General features: G+C 50.9%; 2 protein-coding genes across 16 annotated transcripts in view; one reads left to right on the top strand and one right to left on the bottom strand.

Moving 5' to 3' along the window:
* Window positions 1-2,277, bottom strand: part of ASH1L (ASH1 like histone lysine methyltransferase) — a 196,213-nt gene extending 193,936 nt beyond the window's left edge. For 5 of the 9 annotated variants that reach the window (XM_045048736.1, XM_045048737.1, XM_045048734.1 and 2 more), the window contains exon 1: window positions 1,555-1,857. The gene's annotated coding sequence lies outside the window, so the exon portion shown is untranslated. Of the gene's footprint in view, window positions 1-1,554; window positions 1,859-2,158 lie in introns of those variants that run through there. The other 4 variants (XM_045048739.1, XM_045048740.1, XM_045048735.1 and 1 more) reach the window with 3 other exon arrangements.
* A 300-nt stretch (window positions 2,278-2,577) lies between these two features.
* DAP3 (death associated protein 3) overlaps window positions 2,578-18,504 on the top strand; it is a 33,762-nt gene continuing 17,835 nt past the window's right edge. For 4 of the 7 annotated variants that reach the window (XM_023247622.2, XM_023247618.2, XM_023247617.2 and 1 more), the window contains exon 1: window positions 2,583-2,715. Coding sequence is in view for 1 of the 7 variants with exons in the window: in XM_023247620.2 (XP_023103388.2) it covers window positions 12,137-12,180 (44 nt within the window). In the remaining 6 variants the exon portion in view is untranslated. Of the gene's footprint in view, window positions 2,716-11,992; window positions 12,181-18,504 lie in introns of those variants that run through there. The other 3 variants (XM_023247620.2, XM_023247621.2, XM_045048757.1) reach the window with 3 other exon arrangements.

The raw sequence follows: 18,504 nt of genomic DNA, 5'->3' as shown, positions 1-18,504 counted from the left end.
CCGGATGTCTAACTTCCCTGCAAACCGAACAGACTTTTCAGGGAAGTTTTCGGGTCTCAGCTCCACGCTGGTCTGTCTGCCTGGCTGGCCCCAAACACCTCCGGCGGTCCAGGCAAGCCCGCTCAGAGGCAGCCAGGCTGTGTCCACAGGGTCACTGAGTCCCACCCCAAGACCGGGAGCGTTTACCGAGGAATTCTTCGGTAAACACCCGCTGAGCCAGGGAAGGAAGCTCCTTCTGCCTAGATCGAGTCGAGCCGCCAGCCCCCAGACGGCGACCCCGGCACAAGCCCAGGCCACGAAAGCCTGAAGTGTCCCGGCCGCACGCCCTACGCTCCGCGCGCCCCAGGTCCACCGGACGCCAGCGGCCACACACGCCCCGCTTCCCAGCGCGGCGGGGCCCGCGCCCCAAGCCCTCCGCGGGCAAGCAGCCGCGCGCCTGGAGCCACAGTCCCAACGTCGCCACCGCGGGAAAGCGTGACCTTGCAGGAGCATCTCTTTCTGCCTCGACTTCCTACTTTACGCGACGGGAGAAAACACCTTCCCCACCATCTTCCCCGAGGGGCAGCATCACAAAGGAACAGAGAAAGTACGGCGAGGACCAGGGAAGAAGCTTCACTCCGCGCGACGAGCTACTGCCACCTCGGGCCAGCGGAAAGCCCCCCCTTCTCGGTACCCTCGCAGCAGACACGGCGGGTGTTCGCGTTGACGCCGTCCCCCCTACTCCGACGACCACAGGCGGCCCCGGCAGGTCCGTCCCACCCCCGGCCCCACGGGCACGTGTGGGGCCGCGTCAAAAACCCCGCCACGGCTCCTCCTTCCCGAGCTCCGACGCGCTCCCGATTTCTGACACACACACGCACATCCGCCCGACGGGGCCACCCCGAATTTCGTCTCGAAAAGAAGGTGACTTGAAGGGGAACTCCGTGACCCCGCCACGAACACAAGCAGGGTCTTCCGGAACGCGTTCCCACCCTCCTGCCCTGCGCACACACGCCGCCACGGCCGCTGCACCCCGGAACACCACCTGCCTCCCAGACCCCGCACAAACTACCCGGGCACAGTCCTCAAACTTACGACCCGGGGAGGGGGGGGGGGTCTCCCGCTCGCTCCCACGCACCGCCGCGCGCCTCAGGGGCACCGCGGCCCCGGCCCCGCCCGCAAGCGACCCTCCGCAGAGCCCCCTCTCCCGCCGCGGACGCCGACCCGACGGAGGGCGGGGGGGGGGGGGATGCTCCCGTCGCGCCTCCCCGACGCGCCAACTAACCTGTCAGGGGCGCAGCCGACTCCGCCTCCCCGCGCCGACTTTCCCGCCCCCTCCCCCCCAGGCCCGGAGCCCGCCCGTCAGGGACACCCCTTCCCCCCCCTCCCCCCGCCCCCCGCCGGGAGGGACTTCCCGGTCCGCTCAGGATCCCCTGCCTCGCGCCCCTCCCCCACCCCGCCCGCCGCTCTCCCGGAGGTCCAGGTCCGGGAGGTGACAGTGGCTCCCGGGCCGCCGGGGGCCGCGCCGCTCCGGGAGCACTTAGGCCCGAGGCCTCCGCAGGCGGTTGTGCTCACCGTGTCAGAGGCCGAGGCCGAGCGAGATGAGAGTGCAGGGAAGTGGGGAAGGGGGGCGGCCGCCAGCAGGCTCCTCCGCTTCCCCGGGTCCGCGGCGGATCCCTGCCGCCTGTCAGGAGGCGGCCGGCGGGGGAGCGGACTGGCGGAGACGCGAGAGAGGAGAAGGGAAAGGCGTGGGGCCGAGCGGGGGCCACCGAGGGGAGGCGGTCCCGCAACCGAGACGGGGATCGTCTCCCCCTCCGCAAAGCGAACCCAAAATGGCGGCGGGAGCGGCGGCGGCAGAGCGGCGGCGGCGGCGGCGGCGGCTGCTCGGGAGGGAGGGCGGGCGCGAGCGAAGGGCGCCTCGTGCCCCCCCACCTCCCCTCCCAGGCCCTCCCCGCGGCCCCCCCCCCCCGCCCCCGACTCGGGCGGCGGAGCGCGCACGCCCGCCCGCACGCGCCGGACGGGCTCCGGGCTCGTCGCTCGCTCTCCCACCAACCCCCGCCTTCGGCCGCCTGGCGCGCCCGCCGGCCCGTCCGCGCTCGCTCGGGGGCGCCCGCTCGCACGGCCCCCCGCTCCCCCTCGGCCCCTGTCAGGACGGTCGGGCGCGGGCCCTCACGCGTACCTTCGGCGGCGCGAGCCCCGGCCTCCTCCTCCACCGCCTCTTCTTTCCTCCCCCCCCCTTCCCCGCCCCCACGGCCACCAACCGCCGCCACGGCCGCCGCCGCCGCCGCCTCCTCCGCCCCCCCACATGCCCTCCGCCCCTCGCGCGTGCGCCTCCCACAATCCCCCCCGCCGGACCGTTCCATTCGCGCCGCCGCGGGCGCGGGGCGGGGGGGGGCGGGCGGCGCGGCGGCGGGGCTGCCGGGAGGGCCGCGATCACCCGAGGGGCGGGCAGAGGCCCGGGGCGACTCACCTCCCCGGCCGCCGCGCCGCGCCGCCCGGGCTCGCCTCCGCCGGCCGCCGACGGGCCCCGGTGGGCGCGTCCGGGGCGGCCCAGCTCCCCTCCGCCGGCAGGCGGTTGGAGGCCGCGGCGGCTGCGCGGTGAGCCGCTTCCTGCCGGACGGCCCGAGCTCGCCGGTCGGCTGCGGGAGGCGCGGAGCGTGCGGGTCGGCGTCGGCGGAGGCCTGGTGCGCCCCTCGGGCGGGAAGGAGCCGGTGCCGGGGCTTGAGCCCTCGGGAGGTAGGGAGCGAGGCCGGGAGGGCCGGCGGGCTCGGCGCCGCGGACCGGCGCCGGGGGGGGGGGGGGGGAGCCCGCGCCGCGGTCGCCTGGCTCTCTTTGTGTTTTTCTTTCTAAAGCCCGGCTGGATTTCTTGGGTTTCACGGCGCCGTCCGTACGCTTGAGGTTCCGGGGCGCTTTTACGCTTTCCTCTCGGGTGGACGATGCATCCTCACCCTCGTTAGGCAGCTGGAGGGTGGAGAATGACGAAACCGCGTCCTTCTGGTTCAGTGCCGGACTCGATTCCCCCCTGTCCGCCGTGTCCTTGAGAAAGTAGTTTTTCTTCGCTATCAAAAAGAAAGGAAAGCCTGGACGTAAAGATTAGTGGACTCCAAGTCGGCCTTCGGCGTTGGCGTCTGAACTAGAAGAATATACGTGAGGTAGGATTAGCTCCTGGGCACAGGGCAGGTGGAGAGCCTTCCGCTACCGTTCACGGCCCTGGCGATGTAGGTCAGGTTTGGGGGTGTAGCGGGCAGTGTGTGTCCTGTCCCCTCGCGTCCTTAATAAAACGAGGCCTGACACACTCCTCAGACTTCTGCGCCAGCGTTTACTTTTTCTTAATGATTGAACCGGGGAGAACTATGGATTGACTGACTTTGAAAACCCAAAGTGTGCCTACTCTGGGAGTTCTTAGTGTCCTCCATAGGGTAAAGCAGAATCGATTAGGGGAGGGATCACCTGCTCCACGTGCGTGGACTTGCAGGGACCTAGGGACCCCTGTGAAAATCACCCTGCTAGATTTCCCCCTTGCTACATTTCAGTGTATGGGTTGGGTTTTGTTTGCTTTTTTTTTTTTTTTTTTTTTTTCCTCAAAGTAAAGAGGAAATCGGCTTTCATTACCCCGCTATATACTAGCCTTTCCTAACCACCTGAAGTCCTATCTCGGGGAACCCATTCAGGTGTACTTTGATCTTTCTTTAACTGTGTCACGTATGCAAATGTGTTACCCCGCCAACATTTTAAATTGGATGGCTGGGAGGAGGCCTAACACTTCTTTTGTATTTTATAGCCCTAGTACTAAGTGAGTCATGGAAATGTTGAAAGAATGTTCAAAACGAAAAGTCTCTGGAGCAGAAGAGTGAGCATTTGTGGGATTCCTTGTATGGAGAACACGTGCTCCCGCTTCTTAAACGGCACTTTGAGATAGATCATCTTAACCCCCATTTTACAGATGAGAAGCCTGAGGCTCAGAGAAGTCTAGTAACTTAACCTTTAGGTTTCACTCCGCCTGTCTTAAAAACCTTTTTCAGGGACTCTTGATCTCAGCTCAGGTCTCGATCTCAGGGTCGTGAGTTCAAGGCCCTGCCTTGGGCTCCGTGCTGGGCCCGAAGCCTAAATTTTACAAAAGCCAGAACAACAACCACAAAAAAGACCTTTTCATTATCCCACATTGTCTTTGCAGTAAACATTTGTCATCACCGACATAATTACGTATTCTACCAAGAAAAGGCGCTTAATGTTATTCCCCTGACACCAGTGCGCGAGGAAAGTTACTTACGGTGTCTGCGTCCATCTTGCTTTCATGAATTGTCAGCTAAGTATCGACAAGACAGTACTCTGTTACTTGTGTATGCCCCAGTGCCTACCAAGATATGTCAGGTGTTCAGTCAGATGACCTTTTTGAAGGAAGGAAACCTGAGTTCCTTGAACCAAGGAAGGTATGGAAGACAGAATAATGGTTCCCCCAAAGATGCCCACATCCCAGTCCCTGGAACCCGTGGATATGTTTGTTATGTGGCGAGAGGGAATTAAGTTTGCTAATCAGCTAACCTTGAAACAGGGAGATTATCCTGGATTATCCGGTAGGCCCGCCGTAATTACAAGAGTTCGGAAAAGACGGCAGAGGGACACCGTAGGGTCAATGTCTGCATGCTGCTCTGTGACAAAGGCTTGGCCAGCTGTCGCAGCTTTGAAGATGGAAGAGCAGCCTCTCTGAACTGGAGCCCCCGGAAGGAACACAACCCTCCACACGCTTGGCTTTTGGACTTCTAACCCACAGAACTCTGAGGTGACAAATGTGTTGTTTTATGCCACTAAATTTGTGGAGATTTGTCACAGCAGCTGTAGGAAGCTCCTACGGAAAGGGGAGGGAGCCAAATCGTGATTAAGCTCCTTGGATTGTGGATTTACGCTTTAATGCAAATGAGGGTGTGGCTCACCTGAAACTGTGCCCTAAGCAAAGTGACCGGCACTGGACAAAGCTGCCTACATTTCCAGTATCTCCCTGCTGCTCTGTTTCTGGGGACAGTCCTCGAGCTTAGGTGGGCAGCTGGGTTCTGGGCTGGGGCTGCACAGCAGCTGTCTTAGCTAAGCCCTTCAGATTCGCCTACTGGAACAGAAGTAAGTAAACATTTATTTCATGCTGCTTCCTTGCTGCACTGTTGGCTAAATGCAGTTTATGTGAGCAGGAGGGGCGCCTGGGGGACTCCGTCGGTTAAGCATCCGGCTTGAGTTCGTGGGTTCGAGCCCTGTGTCCGACTCTGTGCTGACAGCTCAGAGCCTGGAGCCTGCTTCCCATTCTGTGTCTCCCTCTCTCTCTGCCCCTCCCCTGCTCACACTGTCTCTGTCTCTCAAAAATAAATAAATGTAGACAAGCAGGAAAACTTCTTCACTATGTACTTTAAGGTTTCAAGTGTTAAAAATTTAAAGATAAAACTTAACTGGAATGTCATCATGATTGACTTCACATTTGACAAGTTAAGAGTCAGTGCTATATAAGCATAATAGTCTGTAAATCATTTTCTGTTTAAAAAGGGAAGAACTCTGAAATTTGGGGGGTGGGGGTACTGAGATTTTAAACTCATGCTTCAGGTGCTGGATTGCCTTTTAGCAAACTGGAAGTTGACCCACCAGGCTGCATGGGTGCAAAGCCCAGTTCTTCTCCTTGGCTGTGAAACTTGGGTAGAGACTTCATAACACAGTGTAGATTTCCATACTACCTTCTGGAAGCTCTCCGTTTTAGAAATGGGGGAACAGATGCACAAAGTTTAAGTTGCTCAAGGTCACACAGCTGTTAAGTAGGAGAGCTGGGATTCAGATTTCATCACTTAGATTCTGGGGTCCCTGCTTTTAACCTTTTTGCCATACTTGCCACTCTATTTTCTTTGTAAATTGGACATACTACCTACATCATAGGATTGTTGTAAAGGTAAAATGGGTTAGTTCACATAAAGCACTTAGAACAGTGCCTGACTTATAGAAAGTGTTCGTAATATGTTAGCTGTTGCTGTCGTTGGAGCCCTAGATATTTTTCTGATGTGCTTTAGTCACCGGAAGAAAGGAAGTACCAAAGCGGTGCTCCTTGCTTCCGCCTTTACCCGCACAGCCCTTTTATCTTCTGTACGTCAGGACTGTCACTGCTCTTAACTTGGTGAAAGTTAAATTACGAGAGGGGGCAGAGTCTGGAAAACACACTCGAGTGCCCTTGTCCTACAGATAGGAAACTTGGTCTCAGAGAGAAGAAGAAAACAAGAGTCCCACAAGCTTACCACAACGTTATTTTTTCCTGTAGAAAATGTTACCTGGAAGGTATTCATCTGAGAAACCAAAGGGCTTGTCAGACAGTCTGAAGGTAGACTGGGGTGTGGTGTTGGGGTAAGGACCCGCTATTTTTAACTATCTTGAGCCCTGCTCTCACACGGTTTGATGCACAGTAGTATAATTCATGCAGAAAATTGTGTGTTAGCTTTTAAGAATTCACTAAGGGTTTGTTGATTTCATTTTACAAAATTTACTCTCTGCCTGGATGATAGCAGTGGTTCAGATTCAAAAAGTGCAAAAGACACCACTCGCTTTTCCTGCCCCCATAGGAACCTATTTCCTGTCCTTGAAAGCAACCGGTATTATCAATTTTTGTATGTCCTTCAAAATATGTACCTTTTTACGAGCAAATTGTGTATATGTTTTCCCCCTTTTACACAGACAGTAGCTAACTATAGACACTGTTCTGTGCTTTTTCCCCACTTAGTGTGTGTCGGACATTTTTGCTCATTAGTTTGCAGAGAGCTGCTAGGTGGTTTTGTTTTTAATCGGCCGCATGCTGTTTCATTGTATGGGGATGTACGGGGGCAGATACTTAATTCTTTCCTTTAATATCAGAAGCACGGTTGCAGTTGAATAATCTCATATACACAGCAACCTCTGTTGTTATTATGTTACTGTAAAAATGGTTTTGCTTAGGTCTCATAAAAAATGGTTTCTAACATGGACACGTTAGTGAGGTTTGGACAGTTTTTACTATGTAAACAATATTGCCAATATTGCTTATTGCTAATAACGTTACAAATAAATATCAAGAAAAGAAAGTTACCTACAACATTAGCACCTCAATAGATCGGATTATTTTTTCTATGTCTTTTTCCTTAAGTCTTTATGTGTTTCTACTTCAGAACAATAATCTAAATCTACAGATGGGTTGAGATCAATGTAGGTATACCACTGAGCCCGAAAATCCTGGGGTGTTAAGGCTGGACATGCGTCTTCACAGAACACGCCTCATGTGGGGGCGTCTGGGTGGCTCAGCCAGTTAAGCATCTGGCTTTGGCTCAGGTCACAATCTCACGGTTTGTGGGTTTGAGCCCTGCAACAGTCAGCATGAGCCCCACTTTGGGTAAAAAAAACAAACAAAAACACAAGCCCCATGTTTCTTCTCTCTCTCTCTCTCTCTCTCTCTCTCTCTCTCTCTCTCTCTCTCAGCCCCTGGTGGGATCCTCACTCTCCCTCTCTCTGCCCCTTGCTCACTTGCACCCCCCCCATCCCCTCTATCTCAAAGAAAAGAAAAAAGAAAACTCTGATGTGTCATGAGTCTGGGGTCCATTCCTTGAGGAATTTTGCAGGTGCGGGTATTGAGGAAGATCCAGAGTGTCCCCTGGCCCGGGAAGCAATCGTGATCCCTCTCCCTTCCCATCCTTTGCTTCTGCATCAGGAGAGTTCGTGTCATTGCATCAGCCCTCGCCCCCCTGTCATTTGGGGACCGAGTGCGCGCTGCGGCAAACTGGGGCCTGCGGGAGTTTGTCGTCGTCGTCAGCGTCTCGAAGAAACTCCTCTACTTCTGTAGCCCCAGTGCCCCTCGAAGGGTCCACACATGGGGAAATAGACCCAATGAGGATTACGGAAGGCAGCATGACAGGTTCTGTGTTTTCTAACAAATTACAAAACCAGTGATGTTAGTCTTAATGAACCAGAGTTTTCCTGGAGGATTCGAGATGTAGAACAATCTTTCTCAACCTCAGTACTCTCTGTTGATGTTTGAGGCTGGGTGATGTGTGGTGCGAGCCTGTCCTGCACATTCCAGGATGGTTAGCAAGGTCCCTGGTCCCTCGTCTCTGCTCATTAGATGTCCTCCCCCTCCCCCCCCAAGCTGTGACGACCAAAAATGCTTCCGGACATTACTAAACGTCTCTCAGGGGGCAAAATTGCCCCAGTTGAGAGACACTCGTTTGGAAAAAGAATTGCTGATTGGCAGGAAATCAGTCTAGCTTCGGTGGAGCAAAGTCATGGCAGAGTATCCTTTCTGTCTGAATTCCTAGCGTGGGAGGTCACAGTAATGCCATTATGCATATCACGTCTTCATTGAAGGAAGGCGTTTGACAGTCTCCTTATGACACACGTACTGCGTGTCTCCTTGGCGGGACAACCATACCCAGAGGTCCCGCGCTCAGTAGGTCGACATTCCCTCAGCCGGGACATCTGCGTGGCACTCCTCGCTCCTACCCGCACAGTGGAACCAGCCGGGGAGCTTTAAAAACTGCCAACGTCTAAGTGTCCCTACAAGCGGTTGTGCTTTAGTTTTCAGCGCAGGCAGACCCGGTTTAGCTGCGCTCCCACGGCCGGCCCGGTGCTACACACGGAAGGTTTGCGGGAACCTGCGGGGAGCGCGTCTGTCGGCGCCGTGTTTCCAGCTGCGTTCGCTCACTTCCTGTCTCTGTGCCACGTTGTGGTGATTGTCACGGCATCTAGCCCTTTTCCAGGAGTATATTTTTGTGGTGATCCACGACGAGTGACGTTTGGCGTTACTGCTGTGATGGTGTGGGGGGCACCACGAGCGGTGCCCTGTAAGACGGTGAACTTGACGGATGCTCCGCCGACGGCCTGCCCCGTCTCTCCCCCTTCCTCAGCCGCCCTGTTCCCTGAGACACGGCAGCAGTGACATTAGGCCGATCACGGACCCTACAACGGCGCTAAGTGTGCAGTGAAAGGCAGAGCCTCGCGCCCGTCGCTTGAAATCGGAAGCTGGCGGCGATTCGGCTCAGGGGGGAAGGCGCGTCCAAAGCCCAGATACACTGAACGCTTGGGCCTCCCGCACCCGACGCTTGGCCAAGTTGTGAACGCGAGGGAAGGTTCCTGAAGGAAATGAGAAGTGCTGTTCCAGGGAACACGCGGATGACGAGAAAGCTAAACGGCCTTACTGCCGATGCGGAGAAAGTCTGAGTGGTCCGGACGGACCATCACACGCACCACGTCCCCGGTCCAGAGCACGGTCCAGAGCAAGGCCCGCGCCGTCTTCGTTCTGCGGAGGCCGAGCGAGGGCAGGAGGCCGCACGGGCGCGGTGAGACGCTGGCTGAGGCCGGTCCGTGAGGTCTCGGGAAAGAAGCCGCCTGCGCGACACAGAAGCGCAGGGAGAAGCATCCGGAGCCGATGCAGAAGCCGCGGCAAGTTCTCCGGAAGGTCCAGCTGAGAGAATTCACCAGGGTGGCCACGCTCACCAACAGATCCTCAGTGTGGACCAGACAGTCTCAGTGTGGACCAGACAGCGGACGCCGTCCAGGACTCTCGTGGCCAGACGGGGCAAGTCAGGGCCCGGTTCCCAAGCTTCGAAGGACGGGCCGACTCTTGTCAGGGGCTAACGCGGCTGGTGACTGTAAGCTGAAGCTCCTTGACCTTTCCCAAATTCCTGGGGCCCGTAAGGACTTGGGTAAATCTTGGGGCACCTGGGGCACACAATCAGTTCAGTGTCCAACTCTTGGTTTCTGCTCAGATCATGATCTCACAGTTCATGAGTTCAAGCCCTACGTTGGGCTCTTTGGTGGCAGCACAGAGCCTGCTTGGACTCCCGCTCTCACTTCCCCTCCCTCACACTGTCTCTGTCTCTCTCTCTCTTTCTCAAAAATAAATAAATAAATAAATAAATAAATAAATAAATAAATAAATAAATAAATAAATAAATAAATAAATACTTAAAAGAATTTCGCTAAATCTACTCTGTGCTCTAGGAATGGAACAACAAAGCCTGGAGGACAGCACATCTGTTTACAACGTGGGTGACTGAATGTCTTAAGTCCGCTGTTGAGACCTACTCAGAGAAAAGATCCCTTTCCACATGCTGTCACTCATTAAAGATGAATGAATCTTGGTAGTTTTGCTCGTCTAAAACTTTTTTACGTGGAGGCTACAAACACTACAAACGGTTACCACTTGCAACTATTTATGTGGCTCAAGGTTTCCAATATTGTGTGTACAAAATAAAAGCTGAATTTTATTTGATGCTGAAACTAATAAACTTTTGGGGCACCTGGATGGCTCAGTTGGTTGAGCGTCCGGCTTAGGTCATGATCTCATGGTTTGTGGGTTCGAGCCCCACGTCGGGCTCTGTGCTGACAGCTCGGAGCCTGGAACCTGCTTTGGATTCTGTGTCTCCCTCTCTCTGCCCCTCCTCTGCTCATGCTCTGTCTGTCTGTCTCTCTCAGAAATAGATAAACATTAGAAAAAGTTTTCTTTAATCTAAAAAAAAAACTGCAGCTTGGTTTTGTAATTTGTAAAAAAAAATCCAGTACAGTTAACATGCAGTGTTACATTAGTTTCGCACGTATGATACAGTGATTCGAGAATCCTGTACATGCTTCGGTGCTCATCATAAGTGGACTTTTTTTTTTTAATGTTTAGTTTTGAGAGAGAGCATGAGTGGAGGAGGGGCAGAGAGAGGGAGACACAGAATCCGAAGCAGGCTCCACACTGTCAGCACAGAGCCTGATGTGGGGCTCCACCTACTGAGCCACCCAGGCGCCCCCATGATCAGTGAACTCTTAATCCCCTTCCCCCTTTTGTCCCCTTCCCCCCACCCATCTCCCCTCTAGTAACCATCAGTGTGTTCTCTGTAATTAAGAGTCCCGTTTTTTGGTTTGTCTCTGTTTTCTTTGTTTCTTGCGCATACGAGTGAGATCCTATGGTATTTGTTTTTCGCTGACTTATTTCACTTAGCATTGCACCCCCATCTAGATCCATCTGTGTTGTGGTGAGTGGCAAGATGTCATGATTTTGTGGCTGAGTAATATTCCTTTGTATGTGTATATAGCTTCTTTATCCATTCGTCCATCAGCTGCTTCCATAATACGGCTGTCGTAAATACTGCAGTAAACGTAGGGATGCGTGTATCTTTTTGAATAGTGTTTTTGTATTCTTTTGGTAAATACTCCATGCTGGAATTAGTGGGTCCTATGATAATTCTGTTTTTTATTTTTTAAGGAACCTCTGTACTGTTGGCCATAGCGGCTGCACCAGCTTGCATTGCCACCAACAGTACACAAGTGTTCCTTTTTCCTCCACATCCTCGACAACACTTGCTGTTTCTTATGTTTGCGGTTTTTGCCATTCTGACAGATGTGACACATTGTGGTTTTGATTGCATTTCCTTGATGATGAGTGATGTTGAACTTCTTTTCATGTGTCTCTTGGTGATCTGGATGTCTTCTTTGAAGAAATGTCTGTTCACGTCTTCTGCACTCTTAATTGGATTATCATTATTGCTATTATTTCGATGTCAAGTTGTAGGAGTTCTTTATATATTTTGGATACTTACCCTTTATTGGGCATGTTGTTTACAAATATTTTCTCCCATTCAGTAGGTTGTCTTTTAGTTTTATTGATTGTTTCCTTCGTTGTGCAGAAGCTTTTTATTTTGATGAAGACCCAATAGTTTAATTTTGTTTTTGTTGCCCTTGCCTCAGGAGACATATCTAGAAAAATGACAGAGAAATTATTGCCTGTGCTCTCTTCTAGGATTTTTATGGTTTCGGGTCTCACACTTAGGACTTTAATCCATTTTGGTTTACTTTTGGTGTACGGTGTAAGAAAATGTTCCATAAATTCTGATTTAGAATTTTATCCGAACTATTTCTAGTTCTCGCCGGTTAACTTTATAACTAAATGTGTAAGAAAATCTTTATGAAATAAAGATATCTACAAACTGAAGTAAGGTTCAATATTAATAAAAGCGACTTTGATAATTACTTTTTCTTTGCTAAGATCAAGATCAACAAATAGCTGCACAAATGAGTGATTGAGGCCACCGAGGAAGAAATCTGACATAGTAATAAGAATGTAGCTCTTAAGTCCGACAACCCTGTCTGCATCCAGGATTCTCCGTTTGTCAACACCACCGTGGTTTCCATGTATCACAACAACTGTGACTTTGCAGCTCCTCCCACAAAGAGGTAAACTCCGCTTCTCACCCTTGGTGTCTGATCTGGCCTATGATGGGCTGCAACAGAATGGGACAGATGGCCGGTTCTGAGCCAGGTTTGAAGAGGTCTTCAGTGTTTGGCTCTCTCGGACCTTTGCCACCCGTGACAAGTCAGACAGTGCTGGGATGAGAGACGGTGTGGAGCACAGTTGGTCATCCCAGCTGAGGCCAACCGTGACCAGCCAGCCAACCCCAGAGCATGACGACCCCCACCGGCGATAGCCACACCTGGTCCAGAACAGGAACCAACCAGCCTGCAGCTGGAGCCTTGTCAACAGTAATAACGGGTCCTTGGCCGAGGCCACTGCGTCCGGGGCGGTCTCTTGGGCAGCAACAGCTGGTACGCTGCTCGAGAAGGGCGCTGTCCTGGTAAGGTGACAGAAGCACGCGGTGCCTGTCGCGCTCAGTCTGACGCGTACTCCGTGTGTGTCGGTTTCTGCTGCTGCTGCTTCAATAGGACCGAGTAGCAGTGTGTTTTGGTAAATGGCTTTATTAAGATTCACAACCCATGACAGTCAGGATCCTTAAAGTGCACAGTTCAGTGGTTTTTGATGTAGTCACACAGTTGTGTCATCATTACCACGACCTGGTTTTAGAACACCCTTGTCACTCCGTTCTCCCCTCTCCCGGCCCCTGGCAACCACTGATCTCATTCACTGTGTCAGTAGATGTACCTGTTGTGGACACTTTTTATGCAGTATAATTGGAACGTAGTACACAGCTGGTCTTTTGTAACCGTTTTCCTTTATTTAAAGATTCACCCGTGTTGTAGCATTTATAAGAACTTCGTTTATTGTGATTACTGAATAATATTCCATTGCATGGCTATACCACACTTGGTTTTTATCCATTTATTGGTTGATGGACATCTGGATTGTTCCCACATTTCGCCTATTAGGAAAAATGCTGCTGTGAGCATTTGTGAACAAGTTTTTGTGTGCACACACGTTTCCATAGGCCCTGGATGTATGGTGGAATTGCCAGGTCATGTGGTAGCTGCGTGTTTAATCTTCCCAGGAGCTGTCAAACTGTTTTCCAGAGTAGTTGGTTCCATCTTACAACCCCACCAGCGATGTAGGAGGATTCTAGTTTTTCTGCATTCTCCCCAACACCGTCTGTTCTTTGGATTTTAAAGCGTATCACATTATGTTTTTGATTCGCATTTTCCTAATGACTTATGGTGTTAAACACCTTTTCAAGTGCTTCTTGGCCATTGTATATCTTCTTGGGAGAAATGCCTGTTGAAATCCTTTGTCTGTTTTTGAGTTTGGTTGTCTTTGTTGAGTTGTAAAGAGTTCTTTGATATTATGGATACAAGTCCTTTATCAGATAGGATTTGCAAATATTTTCTTCCATTCTGGAGTTTGTCTTTTATTTTCTTCATGGTATCCTTTGAAGCAGAAATTCTTACTTTTGATAAAGTCCAAGTATGTATTTTTATTTTTGTCACTAAGTGATACAAGGTCACAAAGATTTATTCCTATGTTTTCTTATTTTTTTTTAATTTTTTTAATGTTTATTATTTATTTTTGAGAGAGAGAGAGAGAGAGAGAGAGAGAGTGAGCAGGTGCAGGGGAGGGGCTGAGAGAGAGGGAGACACAGAATCCGAAGCAGGCTCCAGGCTCTGAGCTGTCAGCACAGAGCCGCACGCGGGGCTCAGTCTCACGAACTGTGAGATCGTGACCTGAGCCGAAGTCAGATGCTTAACCAACTGAGCCCCCCAGGTGCCCCTCCTCCTGTTTTAAGAGTTTTATTGTATTAGCACTTCCATTTAGGTTTATGATCTATTTGAGTTAATTTATGTGTGTCATGTGAGGTAGGGGTCAGATTTATTTTTTTTTTTTTTAAGGAAAAGGAAAAGGAGGGTTTAAAAAATGACTATTAATTGCTGGCTTATGCAAGAAATGAATAGTACTATCATTCTCTGAAAGGTAAAATACTTAGGGAGAACCAGGTTTTGGTTTTTAGTTTTGGCCTTACTGTTTTTTGTTGTTTTTTTTTTTTTTTAATGTTTTATTTATTTTTGAGACACAGAGAGACAGAGCATGAGCAGGGGAGGGGCAGAGAGAGAGGGAGACACAGAATGGGAAGCAGGCTCCAGGCTCTGAGCTATCAGCACAGAGCCCGACGCGGGGCTGGAACTCATGGACCGCGAGATCGTGACCTGAGCTGAAGTCGGACGCTCAACCGACTGAGCCACCCAGGCGCCCCATTGGCCTTACTGATTTTTTCCAGCTTATTATTATTTTTTTTAGTTGAAGTGTGGTTGATGCAATGTTACGTTGGTTTCAGGGGTACAACATCACGATTCAGCAAGTTTGTGCTGTGCTCTCCACAAGGGTAGCTGTCGCCTGTCACCGTAGCCATTAGTATCACGGACTGTCTTCCCCCCACTGTACGTTTTAGTCCCGTGATGTACTCATTCCATGACTGGAAGCCTGTACCTCTGCTTCCCTTCACTCATTTTGCCCATCCCTTCACCCCACCCCCCAGCAGACATCAGTTCTATTACTGATAGGTTTGTTTCTGCTTTTTGTTTATTCATTTTTGGTTTTGAGATTCCATATAGAAGTGAAATCATATGATGTTTCAGTCTTTCTCCTTTCACTTAGCATAATACACTTTAGGGTCCATCCATGTTGCAGATGACAAGATCTCATCCTATTTTGACTGACAGTCCATTACACGTGCACACGCACGCGCACACACATGCTGTACATCTTTACCCGTCGGCCTGTTGTCGGACACTATTGTTGCTTCTGTAGTTGGCTGTTACAAGTAATGCTGCAGGAAACATGGGCAGTGCACGGATCTTGTCGTATTAATGCTTTTGTATTCTTCGGGTGAATACCCAGTTCAATTTAATTATTTTACATGGGATATCCGGTGGTCCCGGCACCGTTTGTTGAAAAGACTCTTCTTTCCCCCCACTGAATTGTCTTGGCACCTGTGTTCAGAGTCAGCTGTGCTGTAAGGGACTCTTTCTGAACTCCCGACTCTATCCCATTGACTTACACACAGGCGTGTGGGTCAGACACGTGTAGTCTACAGACATATGCTAATAGCACACTGTCTTGTTCACTGTGGCTTTGTGGTAAGTTCTAAAGTCAGGATAACGTGGACCCTCCAAGTTTGTTCCTTTTTTGCAAAGCTATTTGTGCTGTTATGGGTCCGTTGCATTTCCATATGAATTTTGAGGTCAGCTTGACAATTTCTATAAAAACCGTTGCTGGGATTTTGATAGGAACAATATTTTTAAAGTTTTTGGTCATTTTAAGTAACTGCATTCTCAACGAAACAGTGATGTGATGGAATTTTTTTTAAATAGTTAAACTATAAAATCTAAAACTGATAGGTCAGGGGCGCCTGGGTGGCTCAGTCAGTTGAGCGTCCGCCTTCGGCTCAGGTCATGATCTCACGGTCCACGAGTTTGAGCCCCGCGTTGGGCTCTGTGCTGACAGCTCCGAGCCTGGAGCTTTCTGACTTTGGTACAGGCCTTTTCTGACTTCCTTCTCGTTATGCATTTGAGCTCTCCCTGTGAGAAGACTTAGAGAGGGGAAGAGGGCTCTAATGCTGGCAGCAGAGTTGCCTCAGAACGTTACATACGGGTGGTGAGGAAGTGTCCCTTCCAGGTGCACCTGGGAGCTGAGATGGCTTAAAGAGTAAAGAAATTCTTTGTCTCTGGGATTTGTTGTCACATTAAAACAGAGAACAGGATTGGAGAGGGGACACTTCCACGTTGGAAGAGCAGAAGTAGACAGTGCATGTCGGCAGTTGAACGATGCTAGGGACGTAGTTCTAGTTCAGTGATAATTTTGAGGACTTTTGTCTTCATTTTTGCTTCTAGAAGGCTTGAGATAATTACCATTTATCTTTGATTTTATCATCAGTCATTTGTTTTGTGTGCATGTGTGTGGTAAAATACACAACATAAAATTCACCGTTTTTTAAAGGTATTAAAAAAAATTTAAGTTTATTTATGTATTTTGAGAGGCAGCAAGCGCAAGCAGGGGAGGGAGAGAGAGAATCCTACGCAGGCTCCATGCTGCCAGCCCGGAGCCCAACGCAGGCCTCAAACCCACAAACCGGGAGATCATGACCTGAGCCAATATCGAGTCGGATGCTTAACCAACTGAGCCACCCAGGCAGCCCCTGATTTACCATCATTTTTCAGTGCACAGTTCTGTGATCTCAAATACACTCACATGTTTGTGGGCCATCACGACCATCTAGCCCCATAATTCTTTACATCTGTACAATCAGTCGGTTTTAATAGGAAATCTGCCCCTTATGTACTTTCCAGTCGTAAGCAATGTGTTTAATTTGTGCTCATGCAAAAGACATGAAAAAAAAACTGAAAGGAGAAATCAGTACTCAAGTTTTTCATAGTACAAGTGGCTCTGAGCTTTTATCTTGCAACGCCCTGGTTTGTGTATAACCTGAAAAGTAGAATGAGCAAATATTCCTCCCTTCTGCGTTCATTTGGCCTGTCGATAAAGAGTTTTGCTGCAAACAGGTGTTTAAAAAGCTGGAAAATGTGGTTTAGTCCACGTTGTTTGCTTTGAGACCAAACTTTTGAGATTCCCCATCCCCCCTTTTTAAGGCAACTTCTGTTATTCTTACCTAAGTCGTGTGTGTGTGTGTGTGTGTGTGTGTGTGTACACGTACGTGTACGTAGCCTTACTTTTAAAAGCAGTGGGAAGGGGCACCTGGGTAGCTCAGTCAGTTAAGTACCCGACTCCTGATTTCAGCAAAAGTCATGATCTCACAGTCATGAGATTGAGCCCCAAGTCAGGCTTAGTGCAGAACCTGCTTGAGATATTCTCTCTCTCTCTCTCTCAATAAATAAACAAACAAACAAACTTAAAAAAAAAAAAGCAGTGGGGAAATACTGAAGGATTTTAAAGAAGACTTCAGTGGAAAAAATGGATTGGAGAAGTTCATGGCTAGAAGCTGGTAGACCAATTGTTGTAATATGGATACAAGATGACAGTGTCCTGGTATAGAGAGCTGGTCACATTTTCCTGACCAGCGTTGCCCGTACTGTCTAAATCATGGTCAGACTAATGGCCCCAATGACCATAGGCACACGTAGGGGAAGAATTGACCTCAGGACCATGTCATCTGCTCCTTTCTCTCCGGGACCCAGCCCCCCTCTAAAGCTGCAACCCACAGCTGTCCCTTGTTGGTGGTTGTACCGGGACACATTGGGAAGATTGGGGAAGCAGGTGGCGTGGGCCAGACGTTGTTGGAGTCATGTTGGGATCCTAAGTGGTTTTGGAGTAGAGAAAGTCGAGGTTGAGCAGAGGGCTTAGGGCTGGGAATGAGCTGCTGTGGAAGGTTAGAATTGGCATGGAGGTTAGCTGGCACGGGTGGGGGAAGGTGGTGTGAGAGGCGGACAGCTGAGGTGGTAGTTTAGGGGGAGGGGGAGTTGAGGTTAAGAAAATTGAGCTGGTCAGAGGTGGCACTGGGTGGTGTTGGGTACCGGGTGGTGGTCAGTTGTTAGGGGGTGATGGATGCTGGGCGGTCGTAGTTGCCAAACCCCTCCCAGTTTCCGGTTCTCTAGGAGGACTTCAAAGTCAGCACATAGTAGTACTTACCGCTACGAGTTATGGCGGCGAAAGGGAAAGGACGCCGGGCGAAGTGGAGGAAACCAGGCGCAGCCTCCCGGAGTCCTTTCCCAGTAGAATCACACACGGCACAGTTACTTCCGCAACAAGGTGTGACAACGGTGTGAGATGTTGCCGGCCAGGGACACTGATTAGATTCACAGTGCCTGGAACTAGGGGTCATGTAGCCCTTATTTTCTTAGCATTACTGAAATAACAGACTCCCAGAAGGAAAGCAGGTATTCAGCCTAAACCACGCGGGCTGTTTCTATAAATACTGTAGACATGGTGAGCCACTCTTACCGTTTCTGGGGATGCTGGGGACTCTCCTGCGATCCAGGTTCTTGGACGGCTGCTCAGAGGCCAGCAGGTGAGCAGGCCTCTCTGGGGACAGCAGCCCGGGGCCTGCCCTTTCGCCCCTCTCTGTGGGGTCCTGGCCGGCAGCAGGTGGGCGGGGTGTGGGGCCGGGTGAGGCAGGGTTCACAACAGACAGGGTGCAGGGAACAAGGGGTGCCTCCCCTCTGCCTGTGGCGTAAACAGAACTTCGTCTTCAGGCCTGGGTGCTTGGTCACAGCCTCACTCCACCAGCATCCAGGACAGTGATACTAGTAATTTGCAACAACAAAATACTAAGGTTCGAAGACCAAGTGAATTTGGGTTAAAATGAAATATCTTTACCTAGTTTT

Source organism: Felis catus, chromosome F1, assembly GCF_018350175.1.
Source record: "Felis catus isolate Fca126 chromosome F1, F.catus_Fca126_mat1.0, whole genome shotgun sequence".
NCBI classification, from domain to species: domain Eukaryota; kingdom Metazoa; phylum Chordata; class Mammalia; order Carnivora; family Felidae; genus Felis; species Felis catus.
This window is presented reverse-complemented; position numbering and strand designations above follow the sequence as displayed.